The following is a 22,423-nucleotide window of genomic DNA, read 5'->3' on the forward strand; positions in this document are numbered from 1 at the left end:
AGTATTTGGAATGCCTCCAAACTGCACCCTTGCTGCAGACTCTTCAGGCATCAAGCAAATGCCTCTTCCCCAGCTCGTACCAGTCCCACACATACCGACGTGCCAGTCTGTGCCCGGATAAAAGTGTATCTTAGGGCTGGTGGCTGTGCTGAGCCATAGATCTGTCTGTAGGCAAGCTATCGGACAGCGTGAACTCTGTGGTAGAGAGGGTGTCTCGGTGTGCAGCCTGACCCCGGCTGTTTAAAGGTATTAATCACTTGAATATCACAGTAGCTATGTGATGCATTTCTGTGGGGATGAAGCTGTAATGGCTGTGACTCAGTTTGCAATAAATGTCAAGTAATTGTCGAGGTTTTTCATTTGTTTCTTTTTATTTGCTAGTTATATTTTTTCTGTCTTCTTTCTGGAAAAAAATACTGTACAATTCTAAACCATGGTAAGGAAAGCAATCCTGTAATAGCTGCATGTTTTTAGTGGAAATGCTGTAGGCATTTGCAAGAGAGAAGATGCTGATACCTGACTCCATTAGGTGAAAAAAAAATTGCTTCTGTGCATTTTGGCCCTTTAGAGATGGTATCAGTAAAATTACATGGAAAAGGCCCCCCCACATACACCTGTTTATCAGCATTTTTGAAGTACAGTCATTCTGGCAGGAATTCAGATCTAGAATGCATGAACACATTAACACCTTTTCCAGAGCCCTTTTATCACAGCTATTGTGTTCTCAAATAGGTCATAGAGAAGAATAAAAAAGGCAAGAAATAACAAGAGAATTCTGTGTAGGAAAAAGTAACTTACTGGCTGCTGCTGGGGCTTGCTGCAGAAGTAAAATCATTTTGATAAGATGTTTCCTGTTTAAATAGACATTTGACTATGTGTCCTTTGGCTTTAAGGAAGTCTCAAACAAAATCCCTTCCCAGTTGCTTAGCTGTCTGGGTGGTTTTTATTACTTTGAAGTTAGGCTTTATCTGCTGGCTTCATTCACAGACTAGCTGGCTGCTTATCGCATCTGTGGATCAACCTTCAAAGGTTTTGTCTGAAGAGTTGGGATTTATGAGGTCACGTGGAATCCCCCTTGGAGGGAGTTCAGCCCATGGCAGCAGGATTGTGGGGAAAAGCTTTTGTCTGTAGGTGTTACTGGGCAGAGGGGGGGCTCTGCGATGCACTGGAGGTATGTCTGCGTTGTGGGGTGGTGCTGATAGCCAGGGAAGCGCTGGATTGCGAGCGCTGGCCCGTTTTCAGCACGCAACATATAGAGAATGCGGGAGACCAGAGTGCATTCCTAGACACAGACTCACCGTGTTGCTGCTTCCAGTAGAGCTGTGTGAAATGTCAGAAGGAATTACACCCGTGCTGGAACTGACGACCACATTGGGCTCTGCAGCACTAGGCTTCACTGCACTTTTACAGCCAGTCTTGGAAACTGCACTGAATGGGTGAAAATGAGGATTTTATATTTTTTTTCAGAAAGGTGGCTGCTTACTAAGAGTAAAAAAAATAAATAATAATTAAAAAACCAACAAGAAAAAAATAACCTAAAAGACTGCCTGGGTTTCTGCTTACTTCAACAGCGAGCAGCAGCTGTCAAATCTGCAGCCAAGACTGCCTTGTCCCAGTCCCAAGCATCCCTTGAACAATATGCCAGCTGAGACGAGCGTCTCCAATAAAAGCACATGAGTATTCTTGCCTCTGGAATCACAGGATGATTTTCAGGCTGTGTTCAGGCATGCCAGGCTTTGCTGACTGTACAAAAATGGGAGGGCTCAGTGCAGCAGCATGTATTTGTTGCATTTCTGAGTGTCTTACGAACAGCTTTAGCTGATTAGGGCACTAGAGGTCATGCTTGGCTTCAGAACAAGCAAATGATATGCCTATATGTGCTGCAAGCAGGGGAGAATGCTTGTCTATGCCGATTTATACCTCTCAGCTTCCATTCAGGAAACGAAGATTACATTAAATGATTGCAGTGATCTCTGTTAAAACAGTGTTGGAGAGGAAGTTATTTTTCCTTGAATGAAACACACTGTGAGTTACCTCCTGCAAGAGGATGAACAGGTTGTAGGTACTGGGAAGGCAGTATAACCCCGCTTACTGTGAGGGATTTAGGAAGGTACGTAGTAAACGTTCATGTCGTATGTTTGGAGATGCATCTAGTTGTCTTCGTTAGCCTGCCTGCCTTGACTTCTCCATCAGAAGTTGCCACTGCTGCAAAGATTAGTTTCACCGTTCTGCGCTTGGCTTTCCCTTCGGCAAAGCTGCTATCTTTCAGCACTTGGAAACGCGGCCCCCCTTGGATGGGAGCTCCACCCCCTGAGCAGGAGTCCAGCTTACTCAGCCTCTGTAGCCACTCGCTGGCTCCGCCTCCCCTCCCACCCTTGGGTGGAACCAGAGAAGGGAAGACTTTTACAATAGTTAGCAGGCAGCAGAGCTTGCAAGAACTATTGCAGAAGCATGTTCATCTAGCCCGGTTAGCAGCTCTTCTGTCCTTCCCAAGGGTTCTGCTGCTGCCGAGTGCAGGAGGAGAAGGTTATAGCCATGGGAGCCAGGAAAAATCTGAGAAGGAATGAGCAGCCGAGAGACCTGGCATTCCTTGGGCAGCTTCAAAGAGAAGTGAAGTATCTGAATCAGCGCAAGATTAAATGAGCACTGGCTGCTGCCATGTTGGCAGAACAGAGCTGTTCAGAGGCAGTTGGACAAGTTTGTGGCTGAGCCGGTTTATCCAGTGTTGAAGATGGGAAGTTACTTGTCTGCCCCAGCTTACTTCGCTCCCAAGGATCCCTTTCGGTAAGTCCTGCGCAGGATTAGCAGTGCGCCTTCAAAGTGTCCTTTTCCCCCCTGTAATGCTCTCCTAAGCAGTTAGCGTGCAAGGCGTGAAGAACGTGGTCCAGTGCTTGCGTGCAGGGAACAACCAGCCTCAAACTGGGACCCTGTCTTGCTTTGAGGAGGTGACAAGGAAGATTCTCATTATCAGCCTCTTTGCAGCTCTCAGCTGTGAGGGAACGGCATCTGTGTTGTGTCTGCGTAGCCCAGGCGAGCAGGCTCCATTTCAGAGCAACACTGCGTACCCCGCTTTACCCCGTGCCCCTGGGCTTTGCTCCGCTGCCAAAGGAGTGAGATTATGGTGGCTGCTGCTGCGTGTGTCTCTTCCAAAGCTACTTGTGCTGGGGCATCGTGCAGGGGGAGGTGAGGTGCTGCTGTTGCGAGTTCAAGAGGTGATGTAATCTGCAGTGAGGCAGTGCATGATCTTGTTTGAGAAAAGAAAGCAAAGACTTTGCAGGTAACTAGGGACGAGCAGCACACTTCCCTTATGTGGAAAGGATTCTACTCCTGTGGTGTTTTGCTTTATGCTGACAATCATTCTTGGTCCAGTTGGACACATGAGGCTTGAGAAAGAGTAAGGCTTTGATAGCATTTCATCTCCATAGTGAAAACTGTTAGTGGGGCTGAACACCACCAGGATGGTGACTGATGTGCTGATAAGGTAAATGGAAGGGGAAAGGCACAGCTTGCACTTTCATTGTCTCCTTCCTATCCCCTCTGCTTGGATTTGCTCATTATTGATCCTGTTTCTGCACACTTTTGTACTGATTTGGTAGTAAGGAGTCTTTTGTTAAAACAGTCTAGGATAGGAGAAAATACTGCTGTGCAATCACTAAGCTTCTTTAGGCAACCTTCTGAAACAGCATTTGCTTTCAGAAGAAGGAAAGTGAGCAGACATTCATTATTTTTAATATGTGTAGGGCATCATGTTAAGCCATAGCTAAACCTTCTCCTGAGTGTGTGGAAATAGCTTTGCATGGTCAGAGCTTAAACACTCTGTCTTCTAGTAGTTAGTCTTCTAGTCATTTCTAGTACTTTCTAGCATCTGTTCTTCGTCGTCCGGTGTCTCTTACGTAGCCAGTGCACACAGTTCTGCTGAGTCTAGTTGAGAAGCCTTTGGGTTAGCTCTGGGCTGGGCTTATGTTTTATTCTGCAGCTTTCTGTCTGCATGACTGTCCTCTCCCCCACTCTGCCCACAGAATTGGAACCACAGCTCTTTCAAGCCTGTCTAGCGTTAACTGATCTGGCCTGACAGGGTGTGTGAGGGGTGCATTTTATTAATGAGCCCTTCTCAAAGGGATCTGTCTCTGCAGCGCCAGGGAAGTCTTTGCTTCCATGAGGGTATTGGCTTTCGTTTAGATGTAAGAGAGAGGCCACATCAATTGGATCTTCCATCTCACTGAAAACCAGGCTGGTTACCTGTTGTGACCTGATCCTCCTACCACTCACCACAAAGCCAAGTAGCCATCAAGCAGCGATTTGTGAACTCTTTTCTGCACCTGCTGTGATACAGAGCACCAGGGCTGAACACTGCACTCCAGTGCTGCCTAGGCTTCCTGGAGGATGGCTGTGGGAGGCAGATTAATTTCTTCTTTATAGCCAAGGCTGGGAAGTGAAGAGTCTTAATGTATGGGACTGTATAATCAGAGCAGAGATCTGCAACTCTGAAAATGGTGGCTGAGCAGCAAGAGGAAATCAAGTATGGCTGTTACCAGTCCTCCAAGAAACTTGATTACCGTGCTTTGTTACTCTGTCGTAAGAATAGCAAATCATCTAGGAGAAGATTAGTGGTTTCTAATCTATAAAAGACAGAGGAGCAAGAAATCTTCCTTTCTTTTGCTTGTGGTGACTGGCAAAGATTAGCTTGCTTAATACCTGTAGAAATAATTGTATTCCCATCTCAGCTGATGCGAGCCCTGGCAATGGCAGCACTGCCATGCCTCACACTCTAGTGAGGAGGGAGAAGGAGTGGTAACTCCTGTATCTTCTGTGATAAAATTCTGACATATCTCTTCACTGAGAGCTATGTGGAACAATCATGTGATTCCTTTATCATTTGGGCAAAGGCACTGAAGCAGTTGAAACAGGTCTTGAAACCATACCTGTGTGCTCTAAGCCAGTTCTCCACACCTGACAAATCTAAAACCTTTTCTACAGTACAGAACATGTGGTAAAGAACAGAAGGTACTGCTTGGCAGCTACAGCCAAGTCCTTTTGCTGGCAGTGAAAAGTAGCCAGTTAGGCCCATTATCAGCATCCAGCCTCTCTGGAGCTGGTTGCTTTGCTTTGTTCCTGTTGCTTCATTGCCCTGGGTGGGGCTCTGAGTCTTAAGCTGCAAACTTGTCCTGCCCAGATTTGTTTAATTGCATAGCAAAGAACTGACTGCTTGCTGGCTCCACCCCCTCACCTTCATTTTGCTATAGGTGTGTTGCAAATTAGCTACCAGATCTTATTTCCAGATGGCAGCGAACTAATCAAAGTGCTCTAAAGTTAGACTCAAACCATGAAGAAGTGTAGCCCATCTAAACAGAATTGCAGTTGTGTTGCTTTTGCAGAAATCTTAGATTTTCTTAGGGAGAGAAAGGAGTGATTGAAGGTGAAATTTGAGACGGGTGAGGAAGGGAAGGTGTTGTGCTTAAAAACAAATAAATAAATAACCCACCTGCTTGGAGAGAACTTAGACTGAAAGCCAGGTGTTGAAGTCCTGGTGGAGCAGTCTCCAGTACTGCTGTCTGCATCCCAAGTGCAGGTCTGGTCACAGCTCCCTGTTTGAAGATGTAATCACTCTCAGAGCATGCACTGGTACAGGCACGCACACAGAAGTCGGCTAGGTCTGAGGGATCCGATTTGCCCATGCTGAGCCAGATGTTCCTGCCACAAGGTGATAGAAATCTTTGCTGTTAGTCTCCACTTGCTGTTTTCTCCCTCCCACTCACCTACTTGATCATTCAGCATGGGGTATTTACTGCAAATGAAAGGCAAAGGGTAGTGGTTGAAGGCAAAATGCATTGCAATGGCCTCTGGGTCTCTTGCATACCATGAGCAGGGTGTGACCGTGACAGTGCCCCCGGGGCTGAGGCTGTAATGATGCAGGTACCACGGATAGCAGTGGTAAGTTACTGCTCCCCCTGCCTCAGACAAAATTGGCAGGGCCTGTTGCTGCAGTCCTTTCCCATCAGTGAGAGCAAGGGGCAGGATCTAGAGCTCTTCAGCTGGGAGCACAAACACTATAAAGGCCAAGTATGTTAGGAGCAACTTTCCTGAGGGTAGGGAATGGCACTAAATACTGCAGGAGGTTTTCCCCTAAAACCATAGGCTGCTTGCAAACAGCTTCACCTTATTGCTTTGCAGTTGCTTGAGATGGAGCAAACAACTCTCTCCATGTTGGAGCACGACCAGCTTCGCATATCATCGTGCTCATTATAAGCTGGTTGGAGTTTACAAGGAATGTCTTTGGCACAAATAAGCTTTCAGGAAGCTTGTGAAAGGTGACGTGAACAGTAGCTCTCATCTAGACCTGGGAGCATGTAAAAAGTGTCCCCCCACTGCCTCTGTCTGAGTTCCATGCATCTGGTGCTGCGGAGGGACCTGCTGTGCAGGAGGGCATTGGTTGATACCACCTCTCCTTACAAACCTTGGGTTTGGTGCTAATTTTGAGTTGAAACAGCACTGGGAAATGGAAGGGTTTAGTGCATCTGTAACTAGAAGAGCCGGTGGTGAGCTGCTGCTGAATATTTTGTTTTCTTCCTGCAGGAGAGGACCTTTTTCATTTATTTGTGACTCATTGACTACCAGAACTTTGTTCTTTTGTTTCCTTCAAGGTGCTCTGAATGTCAGGATCCCCTCACTAACTGGTACTATGAGAAAGATGGGAAGCTGTACTGTCACAAAGACTACTGGGGGAAGTTTGGGGAATCTTGCCATGGCTGCTCTCTGCTGATGACTGGACCTGTGATGGTAAGGACTGTGAAGGACTCTGCCATGACTGCCTCCGACTCCTGACACTTGGCAGGGAGTTACCCTAGCTATTCAGATACCTTCAGTTTATTTGGTTAATAGTCTCCTTGCTAGTCTAATCTCTAATCAGAGATTAGAAATTAGGCTTGCATGTGCATCTTCTAGATAAAGATTAATTTTGAACAGGAGTAGCTCTCAAAGGAAGGAGTTGTGAGGATCTGAAGCATATGAACGAAGAAAGGAAGGCACGGGCATGAGAAGCGAAAGGGGGTTAAGGGGACTTCTGTTCAGTTTCTGTAACACAGTGCCTCACTGTCTCTGTAGGATGATTTCCCTCTGCACTGCAGAGTCAAAAACACTCAGCTCAGGGTAAGCAGCAGGATCTGGCTTTGGGAAAGGTTGCCATCCAAGTCCTACCTGGACTGTGGCCAGAGTGGTTTTCTGGTCAATGGTGTCTTGAAGTAGTGTTAGCTCCAATTGCTTTGAAGCATTTCAACAATATGCATAATATGGGGCTCACCTAAATGTTCCCCTCCCTGCCACAACCTTGCTAATATTTAAATTTTGAAAGCGTAAAGAGCGAAACATTATTTTTCTAGGGCATAAATAGAAGCTGCATGGTACTCAGTAATGGGATTGCTACCTCAAGTGGCGGTATAGAGAAAAATGCAGACAATTTCTCATTGCCTGGAGAAGTCTTTGCAAAATAATGTCAATAAGAGAAGCTCTCTTAAGGAAAATAGAAATATAGATCAGTGAATAAAAATAATCTTTGAAGATATTTTGTTGTCTCTGTCTCAGCTTGGTTTTGGTTGTGGGATTTTTTATTATTTTTCTGTCAGCTGGCTGGTAAAATATCTGAATTTGTGCATTGCCTGCCTGCCAGGAAAAAAAAAAAGCGCTTTCAGCTTTATTAATTCAGGCGTAACATTAGTTATCTTGCCAAAAGCAACTGAACAGGAAGGTTTAATATCTTGTTTACTAGTCTGCAGCAGACTGTCAACTATTTTTAATAGCTGAGCAGCTGCCAAATATAGCAGAGGTTCCTGACACACAAGCTTTGCTTTGCATGTTGACATCTTTGATACAGAAAAGTTTTGCAAACAAGGTGCCAAGGATGGGGTTCAGGAAAGGTAGAATGGACCAACATAACTCTCCAGTAAAAAACCACCACTTGACTTGGAAATGGGAATGAACACGTTAATTAAAGAGGAAAGCATTTGCCGCATCTGCTGATGGATTTTGGCCCTTCTGAGCTACTCCCTTTTCTGTCTGTAGGTGGCTGGCGAATACAAGTATCACCCCGAGTGCTTTGCTTGTATGAGCTGCAAAGTCATCATTGAAGATGGGGACACGTACGCACTCGTGCAACATTCCACTCTCTACTGGTAAGACCATGCTTTGCCACAGGGTTGCTCCCTGCTGTGTGTTTAAGCCGCGTTTAGGTGGCTCAGTGGCGGTCAGCCAAATACTACACCAGGAATGCGAGGAAGCTGCCTTTTGAGGGAGGGAGGGGTGGTATAAGCACTAAAAACTATAGCTTATCGCCAGTGAGACAACTGAGAAGTGTGAGTTTGGTGGGGAGGAATAGGACACTGCCATAATTACTTTCTTCACTCCTTTTAGCGGAAAATGCCATAACCAGATTGTGCTGACACCGATGATAGAAAAGCACTCCACTGAGTCTCTGCGTGAGCAGCTGCCTTATACGCTGACCCTCATCTCCATGCCGGCAGCAACTGATGGCAAGAGGGGGTTCTCCGTGTCTGTTGAAGGTGGCTGCTCCAGCTATGCCACTGGTGTCCAGGTGCAAGAGTGAGTATGACCAGGTTGTGTGCAAGGTGCATGTCTGCGTGGAGGGAGCTGGTAAAATCCCAGCCAGCTGCTTTAACTGCTGAGGGGATCTGTCTCAGCACAACAGGGACAGATGTTGGCTAATAGCCGTTTGTGTTTGGTCTGCATTTTGCTCTTGTGATGACCTTGTTTGCTAACTTTTGTGTTCAGTGAAGGAAACAGCACTGAAAACCAAACATTTGGCAAATGGTAATGGACTAACAAATATTGCCATTGGGCAAACTAAGACGTCTCCCAAACCAGCTCAGACCTAAGCATCGGGTCTAATGGTAGCTCCCTGTGTTGGTAGACAAGCATTGTTTTATTTCAGAATACTAATATGAAGGGAAGCATCAGAGATCAATTTTTTTAATATAAATTTGGCTAATCTGACTTCCCCCACACACTGTAATTCCCGTGTTTAGAGTTAACAGGATGCACATCAGCCCAGATGTCCGAAACGCCATCCACCCTGCAGATCGTATCCTGGAGATTAATGGAGCTCCTATACGTACGTTACAGGTGGAGGAGGTGGGTAGATTTCTGTTCTTAAGCCTCCTTCTCATCTGCCTTCCTACAGCTTTTCTGTTTCTCCCACCCTACATACAGTGTGTGTACATTCATAATACTCATGCTGACAGTAGGAATAAACATGAAGACAAGCTTTGCTACCCCTTCCAGCTGGAGAGGAAAATGTAACAGATGGAAATGCAATTAGGATGAAGTTTTGATTTTGTGGCATTCAGGCACAAAGAGATGTAATAAGGAAGGTGCAGGGCTGTGACATCTCAGAGGACAGAGAGGCTGTGAAGGCTCTTAGTGTATTGCTAGGGAAGTCCACTGTTCTGATCCTTTTAAAAGCACCTGCTAACAGACAAAGGCTCAGCTGATCCTAGGGATGAGTTTCATGCTGCACAAAAAAACTATTTGATGTTGGTATTTGCAAGGAAATGCTTTATAGAGATATCATGTGATGCTGCCAGAGTGCAGCGAGACCACCATTACCTTCGCTACACAAGGAGATTATTTACTGTTAGTGCTGAAGAGAACATTAGGAGCACCGTAGACATCTCTCAGATAAATCTCCAGGTAGCCTTTTGCAAAGCTGCTTTATGCAGCCCTGTTCGGGATGGAAGCTTGTGTAGTTTTTGAACACTTCTCAGAAAAAGGAAAAAAAAAGTTCCATAGAATACCAGGATGGCAGACACCTCAAGGCTCGCTTGTACCAACCTTTCTTGGCAAAAGCACAGCCTAACACAATGGGCCAGCACCCTGTCCAGCCAAATTTAAGTGTCCAGTGTTGTGGAATCCGCCCATTCCCTGCTGGGGAGATTATTCCAGCAGTTGATTGTTTCCCTTGTGAAAAATTGTCCTCTTGTGTCCACTGGGAATCTCCCCAGGAGTAACTTGAATTCATTACCTCTCCTCTTTTCCATGTGACTCCTTGTAAGAAGGGAGTATCCATCTTTGTGTCCACGCTCTGAATGCTGGAACACTGTGATAAGGTCTCCCCTAAGCCTTCTTTGATCTTTGTGGCCTTTCTGTGGACCCTATCCAGCCTGCCCGCATCTTTTTTGTATAGGTCAGTTGTAGCTGACCCAAAAGAAGAGGAAGCATAAGAAGGTCGCGTAAGGAGCTTCTGTGTTGCTAGCTTGATTTGTCTGGTAGACATCTGTGGTGCGTGCAACTCAACCACAACTATGGAGTGATCTCACTGAACTCTCTCCTCTGATTCCTGAGGGGCATTCTGCCCCTATTGCCTGTCATTTGTGTTGCTCCTGTCTGCTATCATCCTGTTCTTTGGGTTGATTTCAGGTGGAGGAATTGATTCGCAAGACAAGTCAGACACTTCAGCTGCTGATAGAGCACGATCCTGTCTCGCAGCGCTTAGACAGGCTGCGTTTGGACTCCCGTCTTCCCACCCACATAAAGACGCCCATTTCCCCACGTTCCCTCTCTCCACTGGACATCAAGGAGAATCTGGAAGGAACGCTCCGACGCCGCTCCCTCAGGTAAAGGCTTGGAAGTGCTATTTCTGACCCCGCCTGCCCTTGCCCTGGGCTGCTCCCTGCCTAGGCCTTGCAGAGACGTGGCTCATTTCTGATCTGAGCCTTGGTATAAACTATTAGTGAAGCAGTGGAGAACTTTTGATTCTACTGTTGATATGTACTCTTGGCATTCCCTTTCAGGATGGCAAACTTAGTTAATAAAAATAAGATAATGTAGAAAACAGACTAAGTTTTGCAGTTAGAAAATGTAAAGGTCTGATTTTTACCAGCCTTAAATGGCTTTTGAAGAATGCGTCCTTAAAGGGAATACGGCTGAGACCTGGGACTTGAGAAAAATCCTGTCTTCCTAGACAGGAATGCTCAGTTGCGCGTTTAGTCATTTACCAGTATTTTAGTCTTTGTTTAGAGATAGCAAGTGCTGTGTCTTCACAACTTCCTCCTCCCGTTCACAGAGCTCCGCCTGTGAGTGACAGTGCAGGAGATGTGTTGGGGATAGGCAGCTCTGACTTGGAAGCTGCTCTAGATTTGTAAAGAGCTTCCATAGTGCTGGGAGGGCATCTGGCTTTTGAGATAGGAAGAGCTCTGAAGCACATCTAGAAACTGGTCCCTTAGGAGCTAATAACGGGATATGTTGAACCAAAAATTTCCTAGCAGCTTCCCTGATCTGCCCGTCTCCTTTGTTTTCTAGGCGAAGTAACAGCATTTCTAAGTCTCCTGGCCCCAGTTCTCCGAAGGAACCGCTCCTTCTGAGCCGTGATATCAGTCGTTCTGAATCCCTGCGTTCCTCTTCTAGCTGCTCCCAGCAAATCTTCCGGCCCTGTGACTTGATTCATGGTGAAGTGCTAGGAAAAGGATTTTTTGGACAAGCAATCAAGGTGAGGGTGGTCCCCAAACATTCATCATTTATTCTGATTACAGCAATGTCTGCCTGCCTCAGTGTCCTTCACCACTGTCTCAGTGGCCTTTGCCCTGCTGATAGTGATCGGTCTTGGAACTCACGTGCTTTGCTGAATAAGATCCATTTCTCTGTTTTATTCCCTGACCATGAGCATCTTTGGCTGCAGGCAGTTGAGACTTTGTCCCCTTTGATTGTCAGCCTTGGCCATACATACTCATCTCCTGAGTTAGATTTAGAGCTCCAGAGTGCCTGTGTCACAGCAGCCACCTGGGTGGGGTGGGGAGAATGAGGAGCAAGCTCCTTTCTCTTATGAGCGTCTTATGAAGAGGTGCATTCAAGTCCAGTGTTTCTCACCGACCCTTAGTGTGGCGTGCTTGGGGCTTTGCCAGGCTGATGTAGTGACTGAACGCCCAGCAGAGCCTAAATGGCTTCTCAGTGTGGTGGTAGTGGTCAGGTCCTGCATGACTCTTACAGTTAAAATCTCCATTAATAGCAGTTCGGTTCTCTTGTATTTAAGCTCTCCGGTCTTGACCTGGGATGCTTCAGCAGCTTCTATCCGGGCATCCCTGACCATGTCAGAGGCAGCTTTCTCTGCCTTTGTAAGGTGCTGTGAGCTCCTTGGTACTCAGATAGCTATTCACCGTGTTGTGAGACTTCTCTCCTTACACCTGTGTAAACTTTGGCTGTTCAGCCACCATATTCATCTCATGCTTCCACGGGAGGTGGTGAGCCAGTACTACAAACTCAATGCTTTTGAGACATACTAATGGGCATATTTCTCTTCTCCTCTGCACATAGAGAAATAACAGGTCCAGGTAAGCAGAACCTTTCCTGTATCGCATGCTTTTGTCATCTGCGTCCCCACAGTTAATGGCACAAAGGCGTTTCTTTTCTGCTCGAACTACTCAATAGCCATCCTGTTTGGGTGCATGTTCTGGGAGTTAAAATCGCCCTCCTGGAGTTTCATGATGACACTTGTTTCAGTTTTGCTGGTATGTCAGCTTAAGAATTCCACTTAGCCATGTCTTGTCATTGTCTCTTCACTTCCCTTTTTCTCTGGGTATTAGATGTCCCTGGCTTTCATGTCCCTGGCTGAAATGTGTAGTGTTCCCTGGCTCGCTACTTGTATATGGATGCTTGATTTCAGATGGGAGCAGAAGAATATTGTACTCTAGCTTCTGTTGTGTTATTCCATGCATTCATATTCCACCTATATCTGCCTGGGTATGTCCCGTGATTCCAAACAGAACTAGTGTGCCACAGTGTTTGCAAGAGCTCATAAGCTTCCTAAATACTGTAACTGGGTCTTGTGTTCTGGATTGTCCTACTGGAGGTTTTCTGAGAGGCTTTTTATTTTAAAGCAAAAAACTGACACATTTCTTGAGCTTCAGATTGAATGTTTTTGATGCAGCAAGTACTGTATCTGGTCAGAATAGCTCCCTTCAGTTCTCAGAGAGAAGGTGGTTGTTTTGTTGCCTGGAGATCTTAGAGAGACTGAGCTATGCCAAGTTAAGCAACTAAAGGCAAGAGGATTTCCAGGAAAACCTGCTGATCAGAATTCGGACTCTTCCTACTCACTCATGCGAGCCATACAAAAAAGAGCTGGTTAAAATAATTTCCATGTTGAGAGCTGGGAAATTTATTACCTGATGTTTATGGTGGATTTCTGTGTGTTTGCCACAATTCTGGCACATTCCTTGCAGGTAGCAATACATGGTTTCCCAAGAACCATGGTAAAATAACTGCCTCGTGCCTTAACCAAACAGCCTGTACATCCCAGTTCTGCTTGCATATGAGTGAGTTTGATAAGCTCAGCAGAAACCATCAGTCTTCAGAATACCCGTAAAACAAAAGCGTGTAGTAATGTAGTTTGGGTTGTTTGGTTTGGTTTCAAGTGAACGTTAATTCCTTTGCTGGTACAGAATGTGGTTGTTAGGGTCTGCATATAACATGTGAGCATCATGCTGGGCAAGTCCTTTCTGTAAGGGCACCTGAGGCGTGCACAGGTATGGAACTGATGCCTTCAGCCACCTGTACACGTGCTTAGCCCAATGATACTGAAAATGGAGACCTCAGCTCTGGTTCTCAGGATGCTGGTGATCTCTTGGTATGACACTCTGTCAGCCTCAGGTAGTTTCTGTTTCACGTACAGAATCTTTGCTGGATTCTGAAAGGAGAAATTTTGTTTAGTTTTCTGCAGAGCTCTGGGCTCTGAATTTTCTCCTGTCTGTATTCATCTCTGAGTAGAGGGGAATGTTACCCTCTTTCAGAAGACTTGCAACAGCATTGGAGCTAGGCAGTATTGAACCTTGCCTGTAGGTTTTGGTTTCTGTTTCCACCAGGTGACTCACAAAGCAACAGGAAAGGTGATGGTGATGAAGGAGCTGATTCGTTGTGATGAGGAAACACAGAAGACTTTCTTGACAGAGGTAGGAGCAAGATTTCAAAAAGCTTCTGAGCCAGTAGTCTGGTGGAACTCCCTTCCATCTTCTCCAGAGAGTGATTGTGCCAGCAACCTGGCAGGGATCAAGGCACTAAGGAGGAAGACATCACAGGGGGAAAAGCTGACATGAGCTGAATGTTTGCTGCAGTGAAGTGTGACTCACTCACACTGAGCAATAGACATGGCTTTAGCTCCCAGTTCATTAATTTTTCAGTGATAAAAAGCAGCCTGAGTCTGAGGCAAATTGAGCTGTGCAATACATAAAGGATTTATCCCTTGAGCCTTGTGCATAAATACAAATTATGAGGGCCAATATCTGTAAGATATTTAAGACTCCTGATAAACTGTTTTCATGGTGGCTGCCTACCGTGTTTTTCAAAGTTAGATTTAGTTTAAAGGTAGCTCCCCAAACACCTAATGCTGCTATTCTGGCCCTCACACATGCAGTACAGACCAGATAGCTGCCCTGAAGAGCTCCTCTCTCTTAAAAGTTAGCCAAACACAAAGGTGCTCTCCTTAAAGACTAAGGCTGTGTTAATTGCACAGTGTGAAAATGAAGAGGCAGCAGTTAGTTGACTGCCTTAAGGTTGGGGTTTGAGTGTGCTCTGTGATCCCTGGAGGGGACCTCCAGGGCTGGAGTGCTTGTCACCACAGAGCGAATCTGTCAGGACTTGTTCCATTTTCTTCTCTGGGGTGGGATGTCTCTGCTTCCCAGGTGAAAGTGATGCGCAGCCTGGATCACCCCAACGTGCTGAAGTTCATCGGTGTACTGTACAAGGACAAGAAGCTGAATCTCCTCACTGAGTACATTGAGGGGGGCACCCTGAAGGACTTCCTCCGCAGTGCGGTGAGTATGGGAGCTTGGTCAGCGGGGTCCACAGTGTGTTGTTGGTTGTAGTAGCCTTGTGGTACTTATTGTTAGTCGTCTGGAGTCGTGTGAAAAAGCCGCTTCTTAGTGGTGAGTGGCCTGAGGCAGGAAGTGTCTTCTTCTTGGGGTTGTATTATCTTTCTCTGACTTTAAGAGAACGATGTCAGAGTCCCTGGTGCAGAGGAATGGCCATCACCAGCTGGCTGGTAAGACAGTTCCTGACCATTGAGGGCTTCTCTTACAGGACCCATTTCCCTGGCAGCAGAAGGTCAGCTTTGCCAAAGGAATTGCCTCTGGAATGGTGAGTTAGACTGTCTCTTCCTCACAGAGCAAACCTCCAGGGCCGGGGTGAGGCACTTCAGCAGGGTGGTGTATGAGGAGTTGTGGATGCTGCCTGCCTTAGCATCTGCTTGTTGAGGACTGGGAAGGTGAAGGGACATATGTACATGGGAACCCCTAACACCGTGTTTTCTCCCTCCGTTCCAGGCTTACTTGCACTCCATGTGCATCATTCACAGAGACCTGAATTCACACAATTGCCTAATCAAGTTGGTGAGCTACACCTCTCTTCCCCACAGCATGATGCTCCCTTCCTTGTCATCCTCCTCCCTTGGTTTTCTTCACGTGATGTTCCCTCTTTCATCATGATGGCACTGATTTCAGAGCGGCTTTGTGCCCCAAACAAGGGAGCTTCATCTTCACATAGGATTTCCCAGACTGATCTAACTTCACCATTTCTTCATTCTGTTCTCTTACCCTCTTTCCTGTCGTAGTATCTCTTATTAAGTTACGTCACAAGAGTAATTAGTACAGCTCTGTTCCTTAACTATGAAATGTTCTCTACAGCTGTTTCTATTCTTTTAATCACTTGATGATGTTTTTATTGGCATTCAGACCAGTGTGCAGATGTGTGCACTCTCTTTCTGAAATGCTAGGTCACAAGATTTTTGTGTAACTTCGTTCCCTCAAGCCTTGCCCTTGTTCACTTGGCTGGAATATGAGATTAGCATGTGGGTGAAAGTCTAAGTTAATTCCTGGCCAGGTAGAATAAGAGTCTGAAAGGAAAGGTCCAGGTTTGCCCTGGTGAGTGCAGCCAAATTTATGGAATTAGTGTTAGCATCCAAACATGACATAAAACAACGAAGAGAAGAAATGATGAGTTGGGATCCTGAACTGGGTGTCTTAGACCTGTCTAAACAGCCTGATAAATTCATCTCACTGCCCGAAACCTTGATAGTTGCCCTTACAGTGTAGTTGATAGTGAACAGGAATTACAGCCTCTTTGCTCCTGAAAGAAGCTGAGAGGAATCAGTGGCTTGTACTTAATCCCTTGTGTAGGATAAGACGGTGGTAGTGGCTGACTTTGGGCTGTCTCGGCTGATTGTGGAGGAAAGAAAAAAGCCCACTTTGGAGAAGCCCTCTGCCAAGAAACGAACCCTACGCAAGAGCGACAGGAAGAAGCGCTACACGGTGGTTGGCAACCCGTACTGGATGGCCCCAGAGATGCTAAATGGTAAGATACTGATAGCAGGGTGCAGGTGAGGAGACAGCCTGTGACAAGGTATAGGGATGATAAGATTACGGAAAGCTTCTGAGCCCTACTAACAATCAAACCTATTAGAGCCTGTGGTTTTAGACCTGCTAATGTGCAAGCTTATTTATACACACAGGTACCCTAGCTGCACTTCCCTTGCAGTACCTGACCTGATAAGACTTTGTACCAGCCGAGGTAATGTTTCTGGCTTAACGACAGGATTCTTCAAGAGGGCAACAGAACTAAATTTGCTAACAGAGAAGACAAATGAGGCCTGAAATAAGACTGAACCTGAAATCAATTTCTGTTATAGCCTCATGCTTTGGAACTGCCCCTTGAGACAGGGAATCATTAAACTCCAGGATGAGGCTTATGTGTGCTGTTGCGTAGGTCCTGGGAGAAGCCATCTGCTGCCAGGTTTCCTAAAGCCGCAGGATTGGAGTGGGTGTTATCCAAGTGCAGGGAAATCTGTTTTTTGGCATGCAGCCCTCAGTTGCATTAAGGATGAACTATGTCCCTTAAGGAAAAAACTGTCCCTGCAGGAGTTTGAGGTAAGGGTGAAATACAATGGATACAATTTCCTCCTAATGAGCAGGTCTGTCTGACCAGGCTTGGCTGGCTATGATCTCAGTACTGCCAGTACAGTTTACCAGGGAAGGGAGGACTGGGCTTCTCTCCCCCAACTCAAGTCTTCTCCATGTTGGTTTCTTGTGTGCGGTTCTGTTTTCCTTCTCTTGAGGCCTACGGGCCCTGCTGGAGTCTGAGGCAGCTTTTCAGAGCCTCTCAGACCTGGGATTTGTCAAGAGAACAGCAGAAGCAGAGTCTGACATCACCTCTGAGAGCAAGGCTGTTTACCAGATACTGGCTTGGGAGGAGCGTGCCTGTAAGCAGAGAATGGCATGCTGGAGCCAGTCTGCTTTCCCGGATTCAGAGTGCTGCTAGTGTGTAATTTATTGTCTCTGCAGTCACTGCAGCGGGGACTGGGCACTCGCTGGCTGCTGGGGAAGCTGAAAACTGACTCGGTGCACTGTAGAGATGCACTAGAACAGCAATCAATGGGAATGGGCAGAAGCTTTCCATAGTTAACGTTAGCATTTGCTCAGACCTCTGATACGTGAGGCCTGTGTTGTCCCCAGTAGAAGAATGAAGAGGGGTTAAAATATGTGATGGCAATGCATAGGAAAATGCCACAGATGTACATATCTTGGGGCAACTGACCGTGCTCAGATTTAAGCCTTGTTTTGTCTCCTGTTTTAAAGCCCTCCAGGGAATAGGCTTAGTTAAGCTTTGGACTGGCAGCTCCAGGAATAGCTGGATGGGAAACTGTCTCTCACAAAGCTTATGTTTCCTGCAGGTCAGAGCTACGATGAGACAGTGGACATCTTTTCGTTTGGGATTGTTCTCTGTGAGGTAAGACCAGGACGTTACATGGCATCTTTAATGAATTGCTTTCCCATTGCCATCTCCTTGCACACACATTGTATCAGCCAGTTCCCCCTGTCGGAGTGTGTAGTCTGTGACCTAACAGCACAGTGAATTAGGCTGAGAGTAGCAACTTACCCTGCCTGTGTTCTCTCAAGGAAGATAACTGTCTTGTAACTTCGTGGTCTCAGAGGAAGTTTCTTCCTGGACTCAAAGAATTACAGAGGTTCCTTCTGGACTGTGAGAAGCTGTAAAAAAACCCAAGTTCTTACTGAGCTCTTTTATCTCTTTGAAGGTAGATATATTCCCTAAACCTGTGATTTTTTTTCCTTTTCCACTGCCTCATTAAAAGAACAAGCAGCTGTGTAATGTCAGCAAATTCAAGGCCTCCATCGGGGATGGCATTTCTCTTCAGAGAGGGGAAAACTGAAACCTCTTTGCAGGTCGATTAATGAAGCTTGCACCCTGAAGTCTGTTGGCTTACATTATCTCTGAGGCAATGCACAGTCTTACTGTTTTGTCAGGCTTTTCTGTCTGCAAAGAGCTCCACTCAAAAGCTGCAAGGTATTTTCAGTTTAAAAGGTGTGTAAAGCAGTGGGAATATAGATGAAAGGAGGGGTGTTACGTGTACCGATAAGAGCAGTTACAGGAACACCAGAGGAGACCAGCAGAGTTTCAGCTTCAGTGTTTGGATGAAGAGGACAAAGAAAATATCTGCACAGAAATGTTTGTGGCCTCATCTGGAGCTCTGTTTATGCTGGGCCCTCCTCTCAGAGAATGTTGTGGTTGTGAGTGATAGATGTAGGAACTTGAAAAATCTGTATGTGGGATTAAAACAATTGTTTCATTTAAAAAAAAGGCAAATAAAGGGGTAGTAGCATACAGACATTTTCCTTCTCACCAAAATAAAGGTGCTAAAAAAAGAAGTTACACACTCAGATAAGGAGCCCTGCCAACATACATAATAGGCGTACCACTGTCTAGTTACAGGATGTGGTTGTCCTACTGAGTTATTGGCATAGAAAAGCCTGGGTGGTTATAAATAACACCCTTTCTGTGATACCTGATGAGGCTTTAAACCTAATACTCTTCTGCATGTGAGAGTTTGTGTTGACATTGACCTTGTCTGAGTCCAGATCATCCCACAGCTATCTGCTGTGGGTTTCTTCCCCTAGTGCTGTAGATGGTGGGTGCACATTGGTGGGGTAACTTCTGAGTGGTGGGGTATGGCTTCTCTCTGTTCTACCCCGCCCTGCCCTCTACTGCTCTCACCTGCACGCTCCTGGGCATTGGTTATGGTGGTTGTTCCCTCCACGCTGACTCTGGCTGTGGGTGGGCCTGAATATGACAGTAACAGGGTAACTCAGAATTTGCTGTGCTATTGACTTCCCAGTGTTGTTCCGGACAGGTTCTGTAAACAGAGGAGCTTTGCTGGTGGTGTGGTAAGACTGAGGGAGAGATGGGCTGGTGCTGCAGGTTGTGTTGATTACCTGCAATCAGGAGGGGCTGCATCATCCCCAGCAGCATACAGCACAGTAGCTGACCCGTCAGCGAGATTTGTTGAGCTCTCTGGTGCACATCAACCTGTATCTTCTAGCAGAGAGACCCTGGGGAGAAAGAAAAGGCATCTGGGCCTTCCTTCACAACAGTGGCCACATCACCAGGTCTTGAAAAAGCGTCATGAGAATTTTGTCTGAATGCAGTGCCTTGCTCGTTCCCATGTGGAACTAGCCCCACTGGAAAGGAGGAGCAGTGTTTCTGCTCTTTTCTGTTCACCTTAATACTGTGAAGGAGCCCCTCCCTGATGCTGAATTCCCTGGTTGGTAACACTGCGGAACTGTTGATGTACTTACGTCTCCTCTCATTTTTCCCTAGATCATAGGCCAGGTTTACGCTGACCCGGACTGTCTCCCACGCACACTGGATTTTGGCCTTAATGTCAAGCTGTTCTGGGAGAAGTTTGTTCAAAAAACTGTCCTCCAGCCTTTTTCCCTCTGGCTGCTATTTGCTGCAGACTGGAACCAGAGAGCCGGTAGGTTTGGGGTGTGGAGGGCTCCTCTTTGTAAGCATGGAGAATGTGTCTGTATCCCCTTAGTGGCAGGATTGCTCTGCACAGAGGGTGGAAGAGGGCTGTATTCCAGCCTTCCATGGGAATGCTCAAAGGCTTCCACGTGAGGAGAGACTGAAGCCTCATCAGCTTGGGAGAGACCTCTGTACATGGTGAAGGTCTCTGAAACCGTTTGCAAGACAGAGGGAGTAAAGGAGAAGTGGTTGTTCGGGGCTTCTTATGGACAAAATGTAGGGCCAGACCTTGGCAGCAGCTGTGAAAGGTGAATGCTCCAATTGATTTCAGTTGTGAAGCCTGTAGCTTCAGAACAGTGCTGCTGCCAAGTGGGTCCAAAAGAGCCAGACCTCCTGAGTCACGGGCTGTAAAAATGGAGAGCCCAGACAGATGAGAGCTTTGCAATCTCACAAGCTGAATGGGGAGGGATCATGTCACTGTCCACACCTTTGTGCATGGGACAGCGGCCTGGATGGACAACTGATTCAGCCTTTCCAGACGTCGTTGTTCGTCCGCTTTCCTACTCACATTTCCTCACTGCTGCTTCTAGGCCCCCTTTTTCCAAGCTGGAAGATTCCTTTGAAGCACTATCTCTCTACCTGGGAGAACTTGCCATCCCCCTTCCATCTGAGCTGGAGGAGCTGGACCACAACGTGAGTGTACAGTATGGATTGAGCCGTGACAAGCTACCTGAAAACACAACCTAGTCAGCTCCTCCTGCTGCCGGCACCACTTCCATTGGAGTTGAGATGAGTGACAGGGAGGGAGGTGCACTTCAGCCACTTCCAGGGCATTAATGGGGCACCATGCTGTGCATTTGCTGCATTGCCTCTCTCTCCCCACCCAGCACCCCTCCTCTTGGACATCCTGATTCACTGTGGATTTCTGGCATGTTTCAGAAGCAAAAGGGCTGTTTCCTGCCAACTGCACCTAGGAAAGCTGCTCAACACTATTTTTCCGGCTCGAGGAATGTTTCTCTGGCCTTTTCAGGCTTCTTTACTGTGGTGCCTTAGAACTTGGCTGCAAGCTGTGAAGCCACCCTGGCCTGTCTGCCGGGGAGGGAATTGCTGTAGGAGAGTCCCCTGGGCAAGGACCAGCACTTCTGGAACCGCTTCTTTCACTGACTACCCGGCTTGGAAAGCTGGGCAAAGGAGATCCAGCAAAAGGCCCACCAGGACAGCATGTGTGTGTATGTTTGTGCATGTGTTTTCCAGAACAACCCATTGAGATTTTGGCCCCCAATGTGCATTGGGGGAGGGAGTAAAAAGCGCCAGGAATTGGGCAACTCTCCTGAAATACCTTGTCTGTGGGGAAGCGTGTATGAATTTTTTGTTTTGGTTTGGTTTTGTGGGTTTTTTCCTGCTCTGTCTTTGAATACCTCCAAAAGCCTGCCCACACACACCAAGACTTCCTGCTTGGCCCTTCCAATGGTGAACAAGGCAGGCAGTAAATGAGCCACCTGAGCGTCTTCAGACCCTGAGCCTGCACAGTGAGTTTGCCTGCCCAAGAACCTTAACTTACTTAGGTGGAAGTATTTGAACCTGAATACATGGAAATGCACTAGGCACTGGCTGTGGCCATCTCTGGAGTGCTGAGGCTGCTTGAGCTGTCAGCCTGTGGACATGAAATGACAGAAAGGGTGGCAGAAAGTGCTCTTCAGAAAGCAGGACGTCTGAAGTGGCTCAGACTTTGTGCATGGACAAGGGGGACGTGCCCAAGGTTACTTAAAGCATGGACTTGTCATGACCAGAAAAGTGCTGGAGAATGTCCCATCCTCCCAGGAGTGGCAGCTGGAGAACTAGTAATTCAGTTGCCATTACCTCATCCTTTCCTGCAGGCTGTGCAAGTTGCTCCCTTTGAAGGTCCTTCTTGCAGCTGCTGCTGCAGCACCTGAGCTGATACTCCAAGCTGAAACTTTCCTCAGGGTCATTCCCTGCGTTTGGGGAGAAAAAAGGGCTTGGAGTCATTGGGAGGTGGGTGGGGGTGTATTTTCTTCCAGCACTTTTCTTCCTCCCGCAGTCGGAGAAGGAAGAAAGCAACTGCTAGAGTAGGTCACGTGGTTGGCAGAACTGAACAAAAAGCTGGCTCAAGTCTTGCTCTTAAGTTTCACAAACATCTTGGTTTAACTGGATTTTTAGTGTGCTCTTTTCTTCCCCCTTCCCCCTCTTCAGTATTGAATGGTGGGGAATGGGTGTTAGTCTTTGCTGTTACTTTTGATTTCCTCCCCTGACCCATGAGTTTAAAGTATTATGTAAAATAACATGGGACCAGCCATCACCTGACAAAAAGTGTGGGTAGTAGGGGGGGTGATTTTAGTCTTTGTAGGGGTGTTTTAGAAAGTGGGGCTCCCTGTGCTGTGGGTCAGTGGAGGAGCCTCTCTAAACTGGGTCCAGTGGATTCAGGATTGTTAATAGGATTTGCCCTTTCTTTCCCTCTCCCAGGCTGGTTTGTGAGGGGACCTGAGAGTCCTGGGTGATGTGTGGGTGGGGTTTATGAACTGTGATTTGCACAGCTCCATGTTCTAACTAAATTAAAAAGCAGTAAATGTATGCTATGAAAACAAAATTTTGGTGTCTG

General features: G+C 46.7%; 1 protein-coding gene across 1 annotated transcript; it reads left to right on the forward strand.

Moving 5' to 3' along the window:
• Positions 1 to 2,682: 2,682 nt before the first annotated feature.
• On the forward strand, positions 2,683 to 21,030 carry LOC104276702 (LIM domain kinase 2-like). The gene is given in 16 exon segments (XM_009873117.1): positions 2,683 to 2,784; positions 6,642 to 6,777; positions 8,056 to 8,165; positions 8,404 to 8,592; positions 9,036 to 9,141; positions 10,426 to 10,622; positions 11,308 to 11,494; positions 13,860 to 13,946; positions 14,676 to 14,807; positions 15,073 to 15,129; positions 15,315 to 15,380; positions 16,167 to 16,341; positions 17,717 to 17,772; positions 19,660 to 19,747; positions 19,750 to 19,816; positions 20,397 to 21,030. Coding segments are annotated over 16 exon segments (1,863 nt in total). The 5' UTR covers positions 2,683 to 2,731; the 3' UTR covers positions 20,554 to 21,030.
• The last annotated feature ends 1,393 nt before the right edge of the window (positions 21,031 to 22,423 follow it).

This window comes from Apaloderma vittatum, unplaced genomic scaffold (assembly GCF_000703405.1).
Source record: "Apaloderma vittatum isolate BGI_N311 unplaced genomic scaffold, ASM70340v1 scaffold23097, whole genome shotgun sequence".
Classification (NCBI taxonomy): domain Eukaryota; kingdom Metazoa; phylum Chordata; class Aves; order Trogoniformes; family Trogonidae; genus Apaloderma; species Apaloderma vittatum.